This window comes from Neolamprologus brichardi, chromosome 3 (assembly GCF_056152115.1).
Source record: "Neolamprologus brichardi isolate AB-2024 chromosome 3, ASM5615211v1, whole genome shotgun sequence".
Taxonomy (NCBI): Eukaryota; Metazoa; Chordata; class Actinopteri; order Cichliformes; family Cichlidae; genus Neolamprologus; species Neolamprologus brichardi.
In genome coordinates, this window is record NC_142106.1 from 41,904,642 (window position 1) to 41,925,147 (window position 20,506).

The 20,506-nt window shown below is 42.5% G+C and overlaps 1 protein-coding gene across 7 annotated transcripts in view; it reads right to left on the reverse strand.

Moving 5' to 3' along the window:
• mark2b (MAP/microtubule affinity-regulating kinase 2b) overlaps positions 1–20,506 on the reverse strand; it is a 50,046-nt gene that overhangs the window by 12,164 nt on the left and 17,376 nt on the right. For 4 of the 7 annotated variants that reach the window (XM_006802446.2, XM_006802443.2, XM_006802444.2 and 1 more), the window contains exons 2-16: positions 16,399–16,569; positions 14,769–14,822; positions 12,662–12,710; positions 12,360–12,425; positions 11,854–11,924; positions 11,529–11,585; positions 9,579–9,815; positions 8,420–8,539; positions 7,400–7,502; positions 7,107–7,219; positions 6,796–6,870; positions 6,503–6,560; positions 6,065–6,216; positions 4,636–4,730; positions 1,185–1,328 (exon numbers count right to left, since the gene is read on the reverse strand). In XM_006802446.2, the coding sequence (XP_006802509.1) occupies positions 1,185–1,328; positions 4,636–4,730; positions 6,065–6,216; positions 6,503–6,560; positions 6,796–6,870; positions 7,107–7,219; positions 7,400–7,502; positions 8,420–8,539; positions 9,579–9,815; positions 11,529–11,585; positions 11,854–11,924; positions 12,360–12,425; positions 12,662–12,710; positions 14,769–14,822; positions 16,399–16,569 (1,565 nt within the window). The remainder of the gene's footprint in view (positions 1–1,184; positions 1,329–4,635; positions 4,731–6,064; positions 6,217–6,502; positions 6,561–6,795; positions 6,871–7,106; positions 7,220–7,399; positions 7,503–8,419; positions 8,540–9,578; positions 9,816–11,528; positions 11,586–11,853; positions 11,925–12,359; positions 12,426–12,661; positions 12,711–14,768; positions 14,823–16,398; positions 16,570–20,506) is intronic. The other 3 variants (XM_035912842.2, XM_035912843.2, XM_035912845.2) reach the window with 3 other exon arrangements.

The following is a 20,506-nucleotide window of genomic DNA, read 5'->3' on the forward strand; positions in this document are numbered from 1 at the left end:
AACACTGAGGCTGGGAAACCTTAAAGGTGGATAAATTCCCACAAACAGCTGAAAAGCATTTCTACCAGCCGGGGAAAACCCTCATCAACAAACACAATGTGTGCCATAATATCAAATCGGGGACAAAGGGAAAATACCTATAGAGGACATGCAACAGATAACACAAAGGTGTTTTCACATAAACAGAAAGTAACACAGCTACATCTGTAATTTGTCTGGTTCTCCCCAGAGCAACTGCACATTCTTTTATTTCCTCTAAATGACACAACGCAGGGATTGTCCGCTCCTTCAGCTTTTCTATTTTATACGCTGGACTGAGAAAATAGTGTAGGATTATCAAAACCAAGATTCTTATGCAATCTATTAAGGCTTCTGAGAATAGAGACATAATTCTTGTTAGTCCGCAGATGGTTTGTGCTGCGAGGAAACAAAAACAAGTAGAAAAACAGCTCTGGCCTGTTAGAGCTACAGACAGCTTAAAAAATAAAAAAAATGAACCTGCTCATCTTGTTCTCAAATCCTGCCTGCTCAGTTATGTCTCCACTGATAGACGAGAGCTTTGAATGTGAGTGACTGGCCAAAGACGAGCTGTGTCAACATCTCCACAATTGTGCAGCTTTTCTGAGCTCCACGATGTACTTCCTGGCCGTTGCTAAGTAACTGGTGAGCCTATGATTGCAAGCCTTAGAAATGTTGACCATCTCAGTATGGTGATGTTATAGTGGAGAATGTATACATGCAGACAGTGCATATCACAGCAAGAATAGCAGCAGCAGAGCCTCACTTAGTGTGTTTGCTGCTGCACGTTTCTTCACAGTTCTGCTTCGTCATGGGGGGAATAATTGTTACCATGAAGTTATACAGTGACCGTAAGCTTTATGCAGGATATCCATCATAAGAAAAAGAGGATTTTTTTTCTGATTACTTTACACTTTACTGTTTTGTGATGTTTGGTCCTGTAATCAGCTGCATTTAGTCATATTTTTAGAAGCTTTTAATCAATTCTGCATTTAGTGTAGATGAGCAGGTGTAGCACAATCTGAGGACCTTTCTTAGTGTGCTTGGGGTAAATCACTTTATCCCGTCTTCATCTCTTCTTTTTCTTTTGTGTCCACTGCAGGAAAGATGATGATCTGAGCAGAGGTGTGTGTGTGTGAAAGACAAAAAGAGTGTGAGAGACTTGCCTGGGCCGTGGTGCGTGCAGGTCAGAGGGGCATGGATGATTGGAGGAGGACAGGGACTTGTGGTGGCGGGGACGCGAGGATGAGGAGGAGGAGAGGACGGCAGCGGCTGAGGCAGTGGAGGCGCGGGAACCCGGAGTGTTTAGGCTGAGAGGAAGGACGGGGAGGAAGAGGAGGAGGAGTGCCCCGCCCAACACACACACACACGTATATGCAAACACACCCACAAACGTGAGTAAGACAGGACAGGCACGCCAAACAGAGACACAATCAAACATCCACCCCAAAAAAAACAAAACAAAAACAAAACACAAGCACACCGGGCGGGGTTTGTGTGTAGGTGGGCAGGGAGGTGAAGTGGAGTATGGTTAGAAGCAGCACTTATCATACACTGTAAGGGGGGGAGGGGGGGAGGGGGGGGGGGAGAGAGAAGAGCAGAGAAAACAGGACACAAGAGGAAGAACAGAGGAAGTAGAAACAAAGAGCGACAGAAAACACACACACACACACACACACTGGAACAAAGGAGGAGGGCCAGTGCGTTGCTGTGAACATTGCTTCATTGTGAAACCTCATTCAAAAGGCTGCCTGTCCCTTTAGCTTTACATAAAAAAATGTACGTGACACAGAGGGCAGAGCACAAGAGACCAGCTTCTTATCTCTCACACACTCACACACAGCAGAAAGTCAAATTATGTGGATAAAGTCAATAAACACACAGTAAAAACAAAGTTTTGCCTATAAATTAAAGAGATAAATAAATCCGTGCCTTCATTTCGGTATAAAATCTGCCAGATCTTCCCTCCATGACAACGCGAGGCTTTAGCGTAATGTAGCTTCTATCTTTAGCGCAATGCCCCAAAGTTCTGACCACCTGCACTCGTGCATCTGTGAGTTCAACACAGACGTCAAACTGGCACCGAGAAGGCATCAGCCTGACAAAACCTCTGAACAGAGCGTTCAGCAGAGATCGGCCACTTACGTGTATACATCACCGGGGAAAAACGAAAAACACACTCGAAAACTCGACGTCCTTTATGTACACAGTAAAATAACAAACGATATTTTTCCTGTTAAGTTCCCCCATCAGTAGATAAATGTGCTTTGTTGCCTCTTTTAGGACAAATTTGTTTCGTTACATTTTCAAAATAAATACTACTGATAGAAGCAAAATGTGCTATATTAAGTCAATTCTGACAACAAACTGTTTCCTTTGCAAACAGTCATGCCAAAAATGCAGATTCCAGCAAATGACACGTTAACAAGTTTAGTTTCTTACAGTAAAGCAGCTGGGTAGGAGATCAGAGCTTGCAGTTCCTGACTTACCACTTTCACATACCTCCTCAAATGTAAACAATCCAAACTTTTTCCATCTATTTTATCATCTACAAAGTTGCACAACTGACATATCTTATGAATTACCTAAGAAAACAAACAAACAAAAAGCTGAGTTCCTCTTTGAACCCTCTGCTAATCAGGAGGCTGCTACAGCCTACAAAGCTCTGCACATTACCGACGCCGTTAACTTGACCTTATCCACATGCACAAGAGAAAAAACAGACAGACACACACACAGAGTGTAAGGGACAGCGGAGAGTGGTACCGTGGAGAGACAAGAGATATCAAGAGAGTGTGGAAGAATGAACACTGAGAGAAAGAGGGACCTTTACACAGAAAACAAACACACAGCTGAGAGAAACACAGGGATTAGCATGGCTAGTGATGGAAAATATTAACTGGATAACCCAGTGTGTAGTGAGTGTGAATGACTCGTGTTGAAATTTGTGCATGCCCAGCCGCCTCTCTGCATGTGAGTGGATGTATTTGTGCATATGTAAGCCTATTAGGAGGTGAACGCGGGGACCATATAGTGCCACTAAGAGTTAATATTCCATCACAAGTCTCTAATCTCCTTAGAGAGAGCGGAGGAAAAGAAAGAAATAAGAAGAAAGATTAATATAAGGACAAGAAGAGGGGGAAAAGGGAAGCTGGAATAAAACAAAGGAAGGAGGTGCCAAGAAAATGTGAGCAACTCCAGAGGGAGGCTCAGCAGCAGATAAAAGAAGCCAAATTAAGGAAATTAGAAAAGGACAGAAAGGGGGGGGGGTGGTGTGGGTAGGGTATAACAAGTATAAAAGCCCAAACTTCAAAGCATTAGTGATGATCAAATAAAGTAACTTTAAAATCAAAGCAGATGACAACCACTGAGTTAGCAGAGCCTACCATAGTTAACAGACCCACAGTACTAAAAAGCAATGCTGTCTCAAATGACCGTTTCCAACAGTGAACGCAGAGGAGACTTGATTTTACAGCCTCTACTTGGATTCAACTGAATCTGCCATACTGTAGGTGGCGCGCCACGTTGGGAAAAATGGGGTCATTTGAGACGGACACATGAACAGGTAAACAAAGCAGTATGAACCATGACCATGAATGCTGCGTCCTAGTAGGGATTATGGTTTGGTTTTATGTTTAATGCTCATGAAAAAGCCCACAAAGCACATGGCTGGGTTAAGCATGAGTGATGTGCGTATAGCTGTATGCGGGGACGTGTTATGAGCTGCTTGAGACCAGAAGTTAGCACGCGCAGAACCGTCAGAGGGCAACAAGATTTGGACCGTTCTTTTAAAAACCGAAAGGGGATCCAGGATGAGAGGAGAGCCGGGAGGATGAATCACACGCAGAAAGTTTAAAATGAGAAATTAGAAAGTGGAAAATAGGGGGAATACTCCATAAAACTCCACAGTAGCTCGTTCCAGTGAACAAGGAGGGGGGAAAAGATGGAAGCTTGACTTAAGGCTAAAGAAAATGGGGACTAGTCGATTATTTAACTTAAATGCTGCTTTTAGCCATCTGGGATTTTATAGGATTAATGTCACTTCTGCACCTTCTTTTACCTTGGTGCAGCACTTCTTTTATCTTGGTGCAGCATGGGTGTGACACCTGAAGGGACTGTGGAGGGACTTATAGGTGTCACACTTCTATTGTGCGTTTTTATAGAGTTTGAAGTACGTAAACCTGCACACTTGGATGCGCTTGCACGTCGGGGCTTTCTCCCGGCCTTCATCAGGCCATCACGAGTAATCTGTAATCTTCTGGAGGTTTGGCCTAAATTCCCGAGAGAGCCCGATTTCCATGTCCAGCAGAACTCACCCCACCCTGGGGGAAGGCTGCGGGCCTCCCTGAGCCAGCTGGCAGAGCTCTGGAGAGTACCAGCCAAGGTCTGGGATTCAGTCACTGAGACAGCTGTGGGCCTGCTTCATTCACAAACCATGGTGAGTGTGTGTTTGTATTATGTGTATATGAGTGAAGACGCGGCGCTGCCTCAAAGCAACTAGTTGGGCTTTGAATGATGAGAAAGAGTGCCTGTGAGAAGCCTGAGTGGCTGTGTTTGCCCTTGTCTTCTCTCATTTGTAATTCTGTGTGTGTATTTAGTGTGCGTGTGTTTGCGTACCTGTCTTTGCCGTTCTGAATGCTCTGGTCGAGAGTGGCTCTGTCGGTCAGAGGAGAATTCCGACTGCGGCCGGTACCGGTGGACAGGATGCTATTCTGAAACGGAGGAGCATCAAAACAGAAATGTTAGAAACAAGGGACAAAGGTTTGATTAAGGGTTGATGACCCCACCAAGGTATCCAGGGAACAGCCTTTCAGCAAACTTCTCAATGGAAAAAGGACAAGCAGCTTAAACAACCTAATATGAATGAAAAACCTCCGTAATAAGCGCTTAAGAGAATTTCCCGGATCAAATTAATTTTTATGCACCCTCGTCCAAATTATCTGTGAATGACACAAGAAAAAACCCCAATTCATTTTCACCTTGCCATGTTGAATAGTCATTTGAAACCTCTCCACTCCCACGTGTGCACTTTCCATGAGAATGACAGTTAAGCTCTGCACAGTTTGAGGTTGGGCAGAGCTATAATACATGTCTGTTATGTCACCAAAGCCCACAGATAAATGATTAATAAATGTCTAAAGGCGTGTCGAGCTGACAGGTGCAACAAACAAAGTTTCTAAACACCCACACAGTCCTACCACGAAGTCTGTCCAGGGGCTTTAAACCAAAACGGTTGGACATGAAATTTCCTAAAATATTTTTCAAATGCACGCTCGACCTTTACAGTTACGTTTTAGTTTAATGTTTGATGGTAGGCGTCAAATACAGATCCCTGTCAGGCACTTCCTGTGTCAGACGTTAAGGTTATAAGACTCCCTCAGGGTTCTGCCAATTGATGCCAGCTGAGCAGATGAGAGCGGGTGAATGCACTTAAGGCATGTGACACGTGCTTATGTCATTAAATGAGCGAAGATGTAACCAATGCGGGCGGATGTGCTGTGGAATGCATGTTCTCTTTGTTCAGGGTTGTGCGAGTAACTGGAAAGACGAGCTTCTGAGCTCTCGTTCTCGGAGGCCTGAGCCCGGCACAAGGCTGTGAAACATCAAGTTCTTCACCAGGTTTGTGGACGCTGCTCTCATCCCTGGTGAGACGTTTTGGGTGTATATAACTTAAAGATAAAGGCCTTATCTAACTATCTTCTAATGTAAAAGCAACTACATAGCACGGCAGTGTAACAGCTCCACACCCGCACAGTTTCACTTTCACAGAGCAGTTAAGATGTTCATAGTTTAAAGGCCACTTGTTTTATTTAGTTTGATAATTAACTAGGAATTATTTTGATCTTTGGACCACAGCATGTGAGTAATTATGGCTGATGACAGCATACACTAAAGGGCAAAAATTACAGCTCTGCAGACGCAGCAGTGACTTGTGCGCATGTTTGGGAATTTGTGTGTGTACCAAGCGATGACGCAAACACAACGCTTTGTGTTTTTGATGCGGCTTAAATGCAAATATATCAGCAGTATGGGTATTAGGTCTCACGGTGGAGGGTGTGCCACTCTTCTTGCGGTCGGACGAGGCCAGAGGACTGGCCGGCACCTTGGTGGTGGAGCTGCCTGATGAACCCTTCCTCCCAGAATCCTCCCCTGCTGACCGGTTGTCTGTCTGACCTCCCCTTTTGGAGTAGGAGGAGCCTGGGGGAAAAAAAAGGAAGACAGTGCGTCAGACCAGCACTTAATAGGCTTGAACCTTGGACCTTTCTTCTGCTTTGTCTGCTGGTTTGTCACTTCCTTTTTTACTTTAATCAATCAAGAAGCAGTCATAGCAAGCCCTCTACTCATGCACTCACTCTTCTACTTCCTTCGCTTAACCGTCTCTTCCTTGTTCATTCTCCTTGTTAACCTTTATTCCAGCCTAAATCTACATGTCTACAACACAACTATGTCTCCAGTGTTCCCCTTCAACACACACCAATCTCACCCTGGTCGGTGGTTCGGCGGTTCTGAGGCTTCTGGTTGGATGACACGCTGCGCTGTACCTTAAACAGAGAAAAGATACACAAAAGGTCAGAGCAGCATTTAACATGCTTCAATACACAACGGGATAGTTTCATGTAGAAGCCATGACCTATGTGTATGATTAAGAGCCTCAAACATCAAAGTAAAGAGCTTTTGCTACATGTATGTGGTCAAGTCAGTGTATCTGTGTCACTTGCTGGAGTTGGGGAAACCTCATTAAGCGCTAGCTGAAGACATTATGTGTTCTCATTATACCTTATGAAGCGGGGAGGGAGCATTTATGTTGCTTACATCACTTCCCGGCCGAGGTTTGATGCCACCTTCATCAAGCTGAGGGAAAAACCAAAACAGACGTCTTAATACGAGAGAAAAAGAGAAAGAAACTGGTGTAGGTCACATAAACAAAGGACTAAAAAAAATATTATTACATATTATTAAAAAGAAGATGTATAAAGATAGAGTCACTTCTTCATAAAGGACAGCTCAGCTCTGACAAACAGTACCTTGCATAGTTATTATGACTCTGGTATTACAGGGTGAAGCGTGATTTAAAAAACCTGAGTAACCTCAGAGTTCCTATAGTCCAGAAGCAGGTATGTGGCCATCACGTCGTTGTACTTCTGGTTCACCAGCGAGTCCTGGATCTCCTCCTGAGAGAATCCCATCTGCAGCATGATGTCTGCACATACAGTAAAACCATGTTATAAATAGAACGGTGAGCTGACACCAACTTTATATAACTCCTTAAGATTAAAGAAGAAGAAGAAGAGAAAGAGAATGTATACAGGCTTAGGTGTGGCTGTGTGTGATGAAGAAAAAGGGGTTTAGAGAGTCATCTTTTTTTTTTTTTCTTGCCCACCTGTCCTCCTGGGGTCCTTATAATCTGGCTGAGGTTCGATGTAGGGTTTGAGTTCCTCTTCCTCATAGCCCACATTCATCCACCGGTCTCTCATTATCTGCTGCTGGTAGAAAGCCAAACAAACGGATAAAGGGAGGCATGAGTTGGCAAAAAGGACAAATGGGCAGAAAGGAGTGTGGGGAAGGATGAAAGATGAACAGAGTAGTAGTAGTTCACCAATACTTTTCTCCTGGGAAACTAACGGTGTCGCAATTCAGATACTACACTGACAGAAGCATTTAGACTTTAAGGATGAAGCCCACAATATCGCTTATACGCTGCAGAGTCCATGATGATGAAAAGGGACGTTATATAAAGACTGTATGACTGATAAAAGCTGAGCGCAATCACAGCAGGGTTCAGTTAAGAGTTATTGATCCACTGGCTTCTTAAAGCAGATTAGACTGTACAGTCATTGTTTGAGCGAGATGCACTTTGCCGATTGAAACAAGTGCGTACAATCTTAAGTGGGTTTAAACGAACAGGCACATGACTCATTTTTAAAAACATTAAACTGAATTTATAGGGTTGTTTTAGCACGACCAATCAAGGATCGGGAATAACTACATACGCTATTAAAGGAAAACCTACAACGACAAGCCAATGCAAGCAGCAACACTTCCCCCCCCCTCCCTGTCACCTTAGTAATATTTTTCATCCGAGCAAGTTACCTTCCATCCACATTCAGCGCAACCAAATTAAATTACTCTTAACAGGTATTTACTAAGTCTTTAAAAAGCCCTTTGCACCTCAGCAACAAACTCACATATGGTTGATGAAGCAAGTCTAACTTTACAGTCTTATATGGGCTGTAAACACCATTCTTAGCAACGAGCTACATTCAAAACATCTGTAGGACTCATGCAGTTACATATAGGTGGCTGAAATGATCGTTTCATTCACAAGGAAACAAATGCAGTAACTGAATTAAAGTCATTTTGTGACTTGTGTATGTGCGCGTGGCACTGCTGTGCGTTATACCTCGAGGCTGCCTCTTTTTGAAGGGTTCAGGATGAGGAACTTTTTGAGCAGGTTCTCACAGTCGGTGGACATATAGAAAGGAATCCTGTATTTACCACGTAGCACGCGCTCTCTCAGTTCCTGGAGATGGACAGGTATATGAAAAGTCAACAGTAAGCGCAAACAATCATCAATTTTAAACACAAACACACACACACACAGCTTTCCTTTGAAAATAAATTTGGCCAAAACAAAGCAACTAAACATCCAAAGGTTTATGTAAAGATTAAACACTTTATGATGCGAGTGAAGAGGAAATCTCATCAGTATTCCCCTACCTCAATCAGATATGGCTCCACATAGCCAAGCTAAACATTATCTATGCTTACAAATGAATTACAGTTTTATTAAACAGGAACCATATTCATATAAGCTGGTTAGCATTTCAAAAAGCTCTGATTCAATCAGAGCTGCAGCACAGGACGTGGGTGATATAAGCATTAAATGAAATTCACTGACTTGTGGGTATTTCTACTTTAGCTTTAATACGAGAACGCACTTCCAGTTCCCAGGCACAGAGTAAAATCGCAATTCAACGTTTTTTAAGCTCATTTATCAACTTTCATGTGCTCAGACACGGAGCAGGTTAATGCACGTAGTAACGCTTGTTAACACAGCTGTAATGAATGTGCTTATTCTGTCAAGCACTGCATTTTCATAAAACTCAATAGGAGGTAGAGCAAAAGGCATGCTCAGTAAGCCTAGATTATATTTCTCTGGCATTTTAATATCAATACCATCACATTCAATGTCATATCGCCCACCCAAAATGTGTCTGCACTTCCAGAATGAGTCATGTGGGTACTGACTGAATGCACAGTGTGATAGGTGGTGTGAATGATTGGTAGCAAAAGCAGTTCAGGAAACATTAAATCTCCTCTCTTTAAACACCGAACACACATCATCAACAAATGCAAATTTGGAAAGTCAATACAGGCAGAGAGATAATAACTTTCACCCATTCTAGAGTTTAATTTCTGCATTCTGCAGGAAGAGGGAACAGAAACCAGCATGACAAATACTACAACCACCCACAGAATACAGACTTCCACTTATGTAATGCGTGCACACACACACACACACACACACACACACAAACACACACACTCATCCTTCCGACCTTGAGGTTTTGTCCATCGAAGGGCAGCGAGCCGCTGACCAGTGTGTAGAGGATCACTCCGAGGCTCCAGACATCCACCTCAGGCCCGTCGTACTTCTTGCCCTGGAAGAGCTCTGGAGCTGCGTAGGGCGGGGAGCCGCAGAACGTGTCCAGCTTGTTCCCCAGAGTAAATTCATTACTGAAGCCAAAGTCGGCTATTTTGATGTTCATGTCTGCGTCCAGCAGCAAGTTCTCTGCCTGCAGGCAAACAGCGAGGAGAGAGGTCAGAAGAAGGGGCATTTACTATATTCAAAATACAGGAGCACAAATAAAGAGGAGGAAAGAAACCACGCCATAGCAAATGTGCCAAAAAATGAAAAACAATTAAGATCTGTTTTGTGGGCTCATCAGATCAGAGGCACAAAAAGTATAAATCTGAGCTGTTGACAAAGTGAAATTAAGAAACTGACTAGCTTGGGATCAAATGTAACATGATCTGACATGCAAATGGCTTTGTAGGCAGCACATTCATGGTACAGATGGATTTCTAAAACACTTTTCTTTGGGTTAAAATAAACAGCTGTGTGGGAAAGAGAGCTTTCACAGGAATCGTCTGTGCCGTTCAAGCAGCGCACAATGGGTAAACGTGAGAGACCACAGTTTTTTCCTGCGTGTTTGTATCTTTAAGCTTGAAGTGAACCAGTGAGCAAGGAGGCTGGGGTTGCCTAGCAACAGGTCCGCTCTCCTTTTCACTTGCTCTGAATACTTTGCAGCTTCTGTGCGTTTGAGTGTGTGAGAGTGTGCATGCACACATTAAATACAATACTGACATCATCTCTAACCTCTGAGCTAAAAAAAAATTAAAAAAGGAAAATCACAGGTTTTTAATGATTTGTTGTTGATATTAATTACCTATTAGTCATCCACATCAACCTTATTATCTCTCATTAAAAGAAGCAGAGATACAGTAGAGCATGACATCAACGATGCAGTATTCATTTATTTATTTATTTTAAGTCTTGGCACTCAAATGGGGTCATTTTAGTCTCTGTGTGAAAATGCACACTCATCAAAATTTGCTCTCAGCGTAAGACCAAACAGCAGGCCTGAAAAATGAAGCCATGGCATTAGTGCCTAAACCTGCAGTTCATCTTGTGGCCACTTGAGGCTGGCTCTAAAAGTAGGTCAATCTAAGTATGAGGGTCTAAGATTAACATGTTTACAACCTTGCCAACCAATTTACTTATGGCCAAATATGGGTGATACCAGCAGGTCTACAGCCACCCTTTCAGAGCACTTCTTAGAAATAAGCCTGTGCTCTATTTTTATTTTATTTTACAACCCTCAGATCAACAGTGATTGTGTTAATGTGAAGGAAGGCAAGCATTATGATAATCCTTCTGTCTCAACCAGAAACGGCTTACTTCTCAGCCTGCCTTTTTTTGTGTGTGTGTTTTAAATGACAACCATTAGTAACTGTTATCCGTAGGAAATCCATGACCTTGCTAAAAGCTGTTAAAATTTCATTAAAAACCCAAAATAGACTAGAAAGAACTTTGAAATAGGAGGTTTCTGTCCCACTAATCATGATAATGTGTTGACTACAGGTCTGTCTGGTGGGACAATAAGAGGATTTACAACTCTGAATAATACTATGAACCAAACTGACCCAGAGGCCTTGGATCTGTGTGTGCATAATGTGCGCTTTGGTTTTTGGGATAATCTAAGATGAGCTGGCAGAAAGAAAAAATAACAAAAAACAACAAAACGATGACATAGGAGGAGAAATGTATACAATGCATGTTTGCGTTTAACAGACTTTGTGAATATCGTCTGGGTGACTCGTTTGTGGAGGTGGGATTTCAGCTCAAAGAGCCAATTGTATGAAGATTAAATGTGGAGGTGAGGAGAGGGGAGGAGGTTGCTTTGACACCAACTCTAATTCAATAAAGCCTTCGAGTGTGTTCTCACCTTGAGGTCTCTGTGTACTATACACTTCTGATGGCAATACTGCACAGCTGACACAATCTGGAGAGTGACAAAGTGAGCGAGAGAGAGGGAACCGGGAGAAGCAGGGGGGAGGAGGGATGACAGGATGGAGAGGTTCAAACAGTGAGCTCTTCATTAGGAGTTCATCCAAAAAGCAATTTCGAGAGAGAGCTAGTGATGCAAGACTTAGTACAAACTGTACACTCTTAATATCAGTCCAAACTGGCTTGAAACAAACGACGCTTACAAAGTTGGACTAGTTTCTGTGAAAGGAGGGGAAAAAGCAGCAGTTTTCAACCCAACACACCTGTCTGAATTTGGCACGGGCTTCCTTCTCCTTCATCCTGCCATGAGCCACCAAGTAATCAAAGACCTCTCCTGGGAGACGACAGAAAGAGGAGGAGAGCAGATTTAGTGCTGGAAATGGATACCTGCCTCCAGAATAAAGGGTCAGAGGAGTACTGAACTGAACGTTGTCGTTTAGGAGTTTATTACTGATACTCTGTTTTATTACAGACTTGACTTATAATGATACAACAGCAGTACCAACAAGCAGTCTGCTAGCATTTTCCAATTTCATGTTTTCAGGAGAAAGAAAGAAATAAAACTCTGGTCATCACATTGACTCAATAACACAAATAGATTATTATAATAACATTTACAGTGGCATTTATTTTCAGCAAATTTATCAACAATAAAGCTTTTTGCAAATGATCCTGCTTATAAAGGTCTTTTTATTTTTTCCCTTTACTTATGATCTATCACAGAATGACAACTTTTAGGGGGAATCCTTTCACAGTGACACGCACTTACCTCCACTAGCGTACTCCATTACCAGGTACAAAGTCTTCTCTGTTTCTATCACCTCAAAGAGCTTGACTGCATGTGGAAAGAGAAAGGCAAAGCAAGAGGAATGGAGGAGGAGGGAGTGATGGGGCAAGGGAATAAGAAGAGAACAAAGGGAGAAGCAGAGCAAAGAGCAAGAATGAAAGTAAAAAGGGGTGAAAAACCAAAAACAAATAGCAGGATTAATATTATCTGGCTACATGGCCTTAAAAACACCGGCTCCCAGCAAGTGACGACACACTTGAACCTCATGTTTCAGGGTGACTCACCTATGTTGGGATGATTCAACATCTTCATGATCCTCACCTCCCGGAAGAGCTGTGAGAAACGAGACAGACCGTCAAACACGCCATCAGACTGCAGAGGGAGTTGCTCTTGTTGTGACACTCATTTATACGGTCATTTCTCCAGTGTAAATGTCTATCACTTGATTATGTGCATTTGCTCCAAATAACAGGGAGCGAAAACAAACACCAGTATTGTAATTTCTGTATGATTACAAAGACTCCAGAGTCTCTGTTTGTGGTGGGTAAATTGACACTGACACACAACCACTCACTTCCTGTTCAAGAGGAGGAAGGAAAACAAAAACAGTTAGTGATGATATACCAACAGAGATCAAAGTAACTCAGCTACCAATCTAAAGTCTGGTAAAATTTAGAATTGCATAATTGAACAAAAACGAGTTAAAGGCGACTATTTAGCGTTTTCTAGACAAGCACTTCCTGCAGGTAACATCTGAACATATCAGCTCAATAACTTTTCCGTTAAAGTCAGAACCGTAATCTTTCTAGATCTGACCCAATAACACTTCTGTCCGTTTCCGCACGGCCAAATTGATCGTTTTAACAGTTGCTGGTTCCAGATGTTTCTCAAAGTCTTTCATGTGAGTTTATTACATGCCTCCAGCATCGTGCAGCAGCAGTATCTATTCATAAGCTTCTCCAAAATGAGAGATTGTGTTCTCTACAGAGGCACAGTTTATAAGCTGTAATAAGCTGCATTCCCATAACTGCATAAAGGGAGTATGGCCCTTTTAATAACCACAATAGCCAAATATCAAAATAGAGACCCCAAATTTTAAAAGGTTCTGAGTCCATTAGACTGTAGTGTTAAATCGTGCATGTAGTATAAAACATTGCATATTTCATATCAGGAAAGGGCGTAAAGATGCGCTGCTCCCTGCTCATTATATTTCTTCTGAGTCAGCAGATAAGGTCAAGCGAGGCCGACTGAGCACTTTATGGGCCCATTAACTATTTATCCATATAAAAACTGTGCAAACCAGGAACTATTAAAGTTACCAACAGCCCTAAATGCACCACTAAAGCAGCATCTCAGCGTAAAATATTTATTGCTTTGTTACAAGTGTTACCTTCTTCAAAGACTGCTGTCCTTGAGCGTAATCTAAAAACGACATCAAAACATTAAAGCTGAGTTTATGCTTATGTTAACATGAAAGCGGCTACACTGTTGCACCTATTGTGTGCTATGCAGCTAGAAAAAAAATACACAAAAATACAGCCTCTTAGTTTGGATTGCAATCCAAACAAACTTGTATTAACTGTTTGATAACCCAAATAAAACGGATAAATGAGCCACATTGCACTGGAGTGCAAACGTGTACTAATATGGTGGACTATATAATGTGTACTCCGCCACATTATATAGTCCACAGCAAACATATTTAAATCTTATGCTGAATGAAACTAAAACTGCTTGGCTTTTTTTTTAGATTTAGAGACTTGAGACTGAAGTATTCTTAGTTCGGCCTTTATATAAATCAATGTTTAAAAAAGAAAAAGAAAAAGACACTTCAAGATATGATAGCGTATTTTAACTAGCATTCCCTGCCAATTCCTGTTCTAACTTCCGTGTGACCTTTTCCCTTCGTCTTTACATTTCCTTATCATCTGTGCGTCGGCGTTTATAGAAGTACATACTCTATGTTATATATATGTCTGTGGAGTGGTTGGTGTGTGCGTTCAGTGTGCACGTATACATGGTTAGACAGTGTGTGCGTGTAAGTGGACAGACCCCACCCTGCCACGATCAAAGGAAGTAATTGCAGCTTGTTTCCTGTAATTAAAACTCTCTCCGAAAACTAGACCACTTCAGAAAGCCAGAGAGAGCGAGGGAGAACGAGAGAAAAAGACACTTGGGGCAGGGACAGTGGCTTAAAATGACTTCTGAGAAAAGGGATGAGAAGGACTGAGGTTTAAATTCTGTGCTGGGAGTGTGTGTGTGTGTCTGTGTGTGTGTGTGTGTGTGTGTGTGTGTGTGTGTGTGTGTGTGTGTGTGTGTGTGTCTGTGTGTGTGTGTGTGTCTGTGTGTGAGTGTGTGTGTGTGACAGAGAAAGAAAGCGAGGTAACTCACCTTTTGCAAACTGGAGGAGTTGAGCTGTGTCTTATCTATGATCTTTACAGCCACCTGGAAGCAAGAATGTGCTCACTTGTCAATTACACTTTGATTCATTTATTATTATAGCGCATTTTGCTCACACAAACCCGCAAAACCACAGCCTGCGACAGCCACGCACAAACACAAACGTCCACACACTCCTCTCTTTTTGCGACACATCTCTCTCACACACACACACGATACAATTTCACAGCATTAAGTGATAAATACACAATCGCAGCAGGTGATAGTTGCATAATAGGATAGAAAATAGGAGAGAGGCACACACACTCTCAAGCTCAAGCATGCTTTTTATCCGTGCCATTTTAAGGGCCTACAGCTCATAATCCAACAGCAGTCCCCAGCAAGGGAGACTGAAAAACAAAAAGCCATAAGGGCAAAGACAAATAATCAAAATAGCCGCAGAGGAAAAAAAATATATATAAAGAGAGAAATGCACAGATGGGATGGATTCAAAGTGAGAGCTGTAGGAAAAAGAGGATGACGCAGAAAATGAGGAGAGAGGACATGAAGGCAGGGGGAACAAAGAATCGTGTCTTCAAAGGGACACGGGAAAGGGAGGGCTACTCCTCAGTCCAATTATTGTCTTTCACTGTCAACTAACGTCTTTCTTTCACTGTTTCTGGTCGTGCTCGTCTATCTGACTCCTTCGTGCCCTCTGACTATCCCTTGTTTTCGTTTTGTGCGAGAGTGCGTGTGCGCCAGCCAGCAGGTCACATGGCATGTTATCAGGGTGTCAGGCACAGAGTTGTCACACATTGACAGAGCACGCCCACCCCACTCTCTCCCTCTCTCTCTCTCTCTCTCTCTCTCTCACACACACACTCACAAACATGCACACACACATACACACAGTTGGAGAGCCGACTTGACTGGGCAACAGACAGAACCAAGCATGGGCTCACTGCAGTCCCAGCTTTTCCCTTAAAGGGACTGATCACCGGGTTACATCACATCTGGAATTCAAAGTAAACCGGAGACATTTAGGGCGTCTCTATTCAGGCTGACAATGGTGAACTAATCTCCTGCAGCTGATGCACTGTCTCCAAAGCCATGCAAGCCTCAGATCAAACCTACTGTGTAGCACAGCATGAACCCTCCCCTACACTCAGCGACCAGAAAGACAGATTAACACTTAGCAGCCATTTTTCCTGCTTTTTACCATCTTTGCTAACTGGAAAGAAAAGGTTGAGGCTTCTTTTCTGTCAAAGTCTAATTACCAGGTATACTTGTATTGTCAATAAGTACACTATTATTTCTATTACTGTTTTTATTACTATTACTACTATTATTATTGTTATTATTATCACCACCAGCAGTGATCATCAGGTTTCATCATCACAACATGACAGCATGTCTCAGCAGTTTCCCTAGCATTGCCTGTTTGTTATTGAAACACTGACGAGCCCGTTTCTGGTTAAATAAAGAGTCAATACTAGAGCATTTCTCCTGAATGTGATCGAAGCCGCTAAAAATAAAAGCCAAGTTCACAAAGTCAGAACGACTCTGTAAGTGGAACCGCAGGATAAGATTAAAGCGTACAGTCCAATCTAGCCTGTGCGTGGGCGCATGCGCTCATGCCTACCTCTTTTCCGGTGAGGACGTGTCGTGCCAGTTTGACCTTGGCAAAGTTGCCTTTGCCAATGGTTTTCAGTAACCGATAGTTACCGATGTGCGGCTGCTCGTCTGATGTGGTCGTGGCCACGGAGTTTCGACCTCGCGACGTACTGGAGCGGCCAGATGATAACTTGGACTCCTGTGAAAGAGGGAGTACAGTGCAGTTTAACCAAAAAGACAATGTAATGACTTGTAAGCAAAAGGCTAAAGAAATTTAACTAAGAAACATGACAGAGCACAAATTACATTTAAAAGGTTTGTGATTCTCTGACTTTTTAGTGCCACTGACCAGCTCTATTTCCTTAAAACTGCAAGAACACAGAATCAGTGATGATTAAAAAAAAAAAAAAAAAAAGTACAGCAATCTTCTGAATCTTCAAAGCATTTGGGTCAGTGATTATATAACAATTACCCAAGTGAAATATAATAAGCATCACACACAAACACGTTTTTTTCTGTGAACTTTTGGAGGAAGACAGTAATAACGCATTTTAAACCTAGAGATGTAATTGGAAACCGTCCTCATCCGACAGCTGTCACCATTATAGAGAAAACACCACATCTGTTGCTTCAGATGTAAGAAAATCTGTAAATAGCTGGGAAGCAAATGCTGATTAAAAATACAGCAAGAAATGGAAACTCCCCTTTTTTCTCCTATTAAAACGTGTATAGGTTACCGGTTCTGCTGGTGGACCGCTCACGTTACACCATTTCTAACATTTAAGATTCAAATTCACAGTTTTCCCTGTAGTACCCACCACATTATGACAGTGCTTATTATTTAGGCATGTGTAGACGTCAGAGAACTGCTGAACTCTAAAACTAAGCTAACAGTCTGATAAACTGGTTCTCTTATGTACTGAGGATAGGCGCTACCACTGTGGGCTTAAGCCTCAATTATCCTCTGTTGTGGTCACAGGCAGCTGGAGACGTGACGGCCGAGTAGTCATTCCTGTTGTACTTCAGAGGTTTGCTTCAAGTCTGTTGCCTGAGGTGACGTTGGTGCGTTGTAAAGTCACAAAAAATTAGCAGGTACGCGGATATCCCCACAACACAAACCCTTGCGCTCACAGTCTCAAGTTTACGTCACTAGGAAAAGCAGACCCTTAGAGGTTGGTTATAATCTAGACACGCTAGATCTAGACATGCTGGCCCTGTTTTTAAGCAACAAGTTTTTAGTTACTGAGTAGATTATTTTCTCCTCAAAGCCAAATATTTTCCCCCAGTCTCAACATGTTTACATATTCTCAGCTTTTAACAATTTGGGGCCTTGTGTGCAACTGGTGACAGGTCTGGACTGTAGGGCACCCAGACCATTACGCTAGCCATACATGTGGTATACATTTAGCATGCTATTAGGACCCGATGAAGTATGCAAGGCCTTCCCAGAAAAACCATGAACGTCAGCATGTGGCACTGAAATTTGTAAATATGGTTCAGCATAAACTGTGCCTTATAAGACGTATGAGATAGTTGTGGCTTTTGCACTTATCACACAATATCATCACAGAAAATGGCAATTCTCTGCTTTACCCCAGAGTCATTTTAATTGCATTTACTCATACCAGGTAGAAAACCAGGAAATAAAAACTGATCCATTTAATAAAGATGTTCCAAGTGTTTGAGCCGATCCACCGAGTTCGAGTACAGAAACATCATTTTTTACTGCAGTGCCACATGAAGATCTAATATTAGGTTTTCGGATTTGTCTCTTGCATCCTGAGATTTCACAAGCATGTTTACATATTACTAAAAGATTTAATGTAGCTGATGGACTTTATGAAACACTGTTTTTCAGCATATTTTCAGTGATTTTAACATTTGATATTTTGTGTAACTACTGTTTAACTCAGCTACTAGGCTTTTTTGGAAAAAAGCTTAGACATCATTTAAGTTCTTTGCACGACTCAGTCCAAGGTCAATGTGTACGTGTTATTTTAAGTCCTTTAACATGGTCGTACTGAGCCTTCGTTCATCTCAAAGCAGACAGTAAGTTGTTCGAATCAAACGCAAACACCCCCCAACATTAAAAAAAACAGAAAAACACAACCTTGCTGTGCTGGCAAGTTTTGTATGGCTGGCAACTGCGATTGGATTTCAGCTCCAGGAAAGGGTCACAGCAATTGTGTGTCTGTGTGTGTGATCTGAGCAGACAGGTGACGGGGATCAGGGTCAGAGGAGAGAACGACTGGCTCCAGGGTGACGAGTCTCACACTCTCACACACACACACACACACACACACTAGAATACGCACAAAGGTGAGGGTGTGAGTTGCACACATCTCTCAGAGATTTGATACCAACGGAAGTCAGGTGAAATTCACACTGCTGGTAAAGAGTAAAGATGTCAGTACAAACTGACCCTTTTTTTCGTCATCTCCCACTGACCGGTCATTTTAAATCACCCAATTATCTCCCCCTGGCTTGCGCGAATGAGAAGCTGCCGTTAGGTTGCAAAATACCCTCAGACCACGTTTTTATCAACACCGTCTTCACCGTTAGCAAATCTTGAGCCACGGGAAAGAAAGATAACCGTGATTACTTCACTATGGTTGCGTGTTCCTTGCTCCAGATGGTATGATCTAACGTCTGCATCCCGACAAACCCCCGCGCACACATGCTCAAGCATCCTCATCCTGACAGTGCAGACCTGCATAACATATAATAGGCCAGATTAAGCTCCAACACAATCGGGGGAATTGAGATAAAAAAAAACAAATGACAGCTACATTAAGCCCAGAGGACAGGAGAAGGGGGCTTATGTGCACTTATGTGAGGGGCGAAGCAAATGATTTTTATTTTTGGAACATGTGGGAGAGGGAGACAGACAAAATGTCCAGTGTGGGCATTACTTGAGACAATGAGGCCCAATCTGACGGTGCAAAGCTGATTTCTGGGCTGTCCTCAGAGTTCGCAACACAACATATTATACAAATATCCCAGTATACGACATAAAATTGCTGTACTTCTCTTATACTGCAATAACGTCCCATGTGTACATAGGAAATCACATCATGGCTTTTTCCTCTCAATGCACTTTCAGCTAGACAAGAAACTGTACATTTCCATGACTGAAGTGTTTGCAGGAATCAGTGATGTGTGCTTTAACTTCACTGCAGCGGATATGACTGAAATGACAGTAACAGCCAGACTGACAGGTGAAGCTGTCGCTGTCAACAATGACTAAGAAAATAAATCAACCATTCTGTGTTAAATAAATAAAGACAACTGCACACAAACAGACCGCATTACAATACACGAGTGGCGATGGAGACACTGTAAATCATGGGAAGAGTCAAGTCATTTCCAGTGAACCGAAACCTACTCAGCTGTCAGCCTCTACAGCCAGATAGAGAGAAAAACAGATATCACGATGTTCCACGCGTCAAATATTTGAACGCTTCAGAAAAGAAACACTATGAAGCGATCTAAGATTTCAGTGCGGACGCTAATCTTAGGATCAGGACTTTATCACACGGCAACACAGAATGACTAACCTTGTGTTGTGGATAAGGTCGTTTCAGGTGTTTTGTCTGTTTTCTGTCTACTTCCTGTCACATGATGGCATTTGCCTGCCTCTTATTAGGAACAATTTAACCCCCATCTTACATGTTCCCTAATGTGGTTATAACGGCCTAACCACAGCTCTGCAGCTACCACGAGGAAGTGCATTAGGTTATGTCAACTAACCAAACTTCAGTAATCCTCCACATATTGCTGGTATTTACATTTTTATGTTTACTTGCAATAAAGTTATAGCAACGCTGCCTGTTTGAGGGCTGTTCTCTAGTCTCCAATCTGCATTTAAAAAAAAATCCCCATCAGAGATACACTTCTAAAGATCCAGCAAGAGGAGATAAAGAGGAACAGCTCTGTGAATCCAGAAGAAACTGCATTGAGAGCACAGGTGCAGCACAGCACTGCCACTGTTCAGCTGTGCACGTTTTGGGGTCAATACAGTGACGGTGTAAAGTTGAGAACAGTTTGTAATCACGATTGCTGAGCAGTAAAGGAACTGTCAATTTGTGTCTGCCAGAGCGACAGCAGCAGGAGTCATTCACGCTGTTTAATTTCTG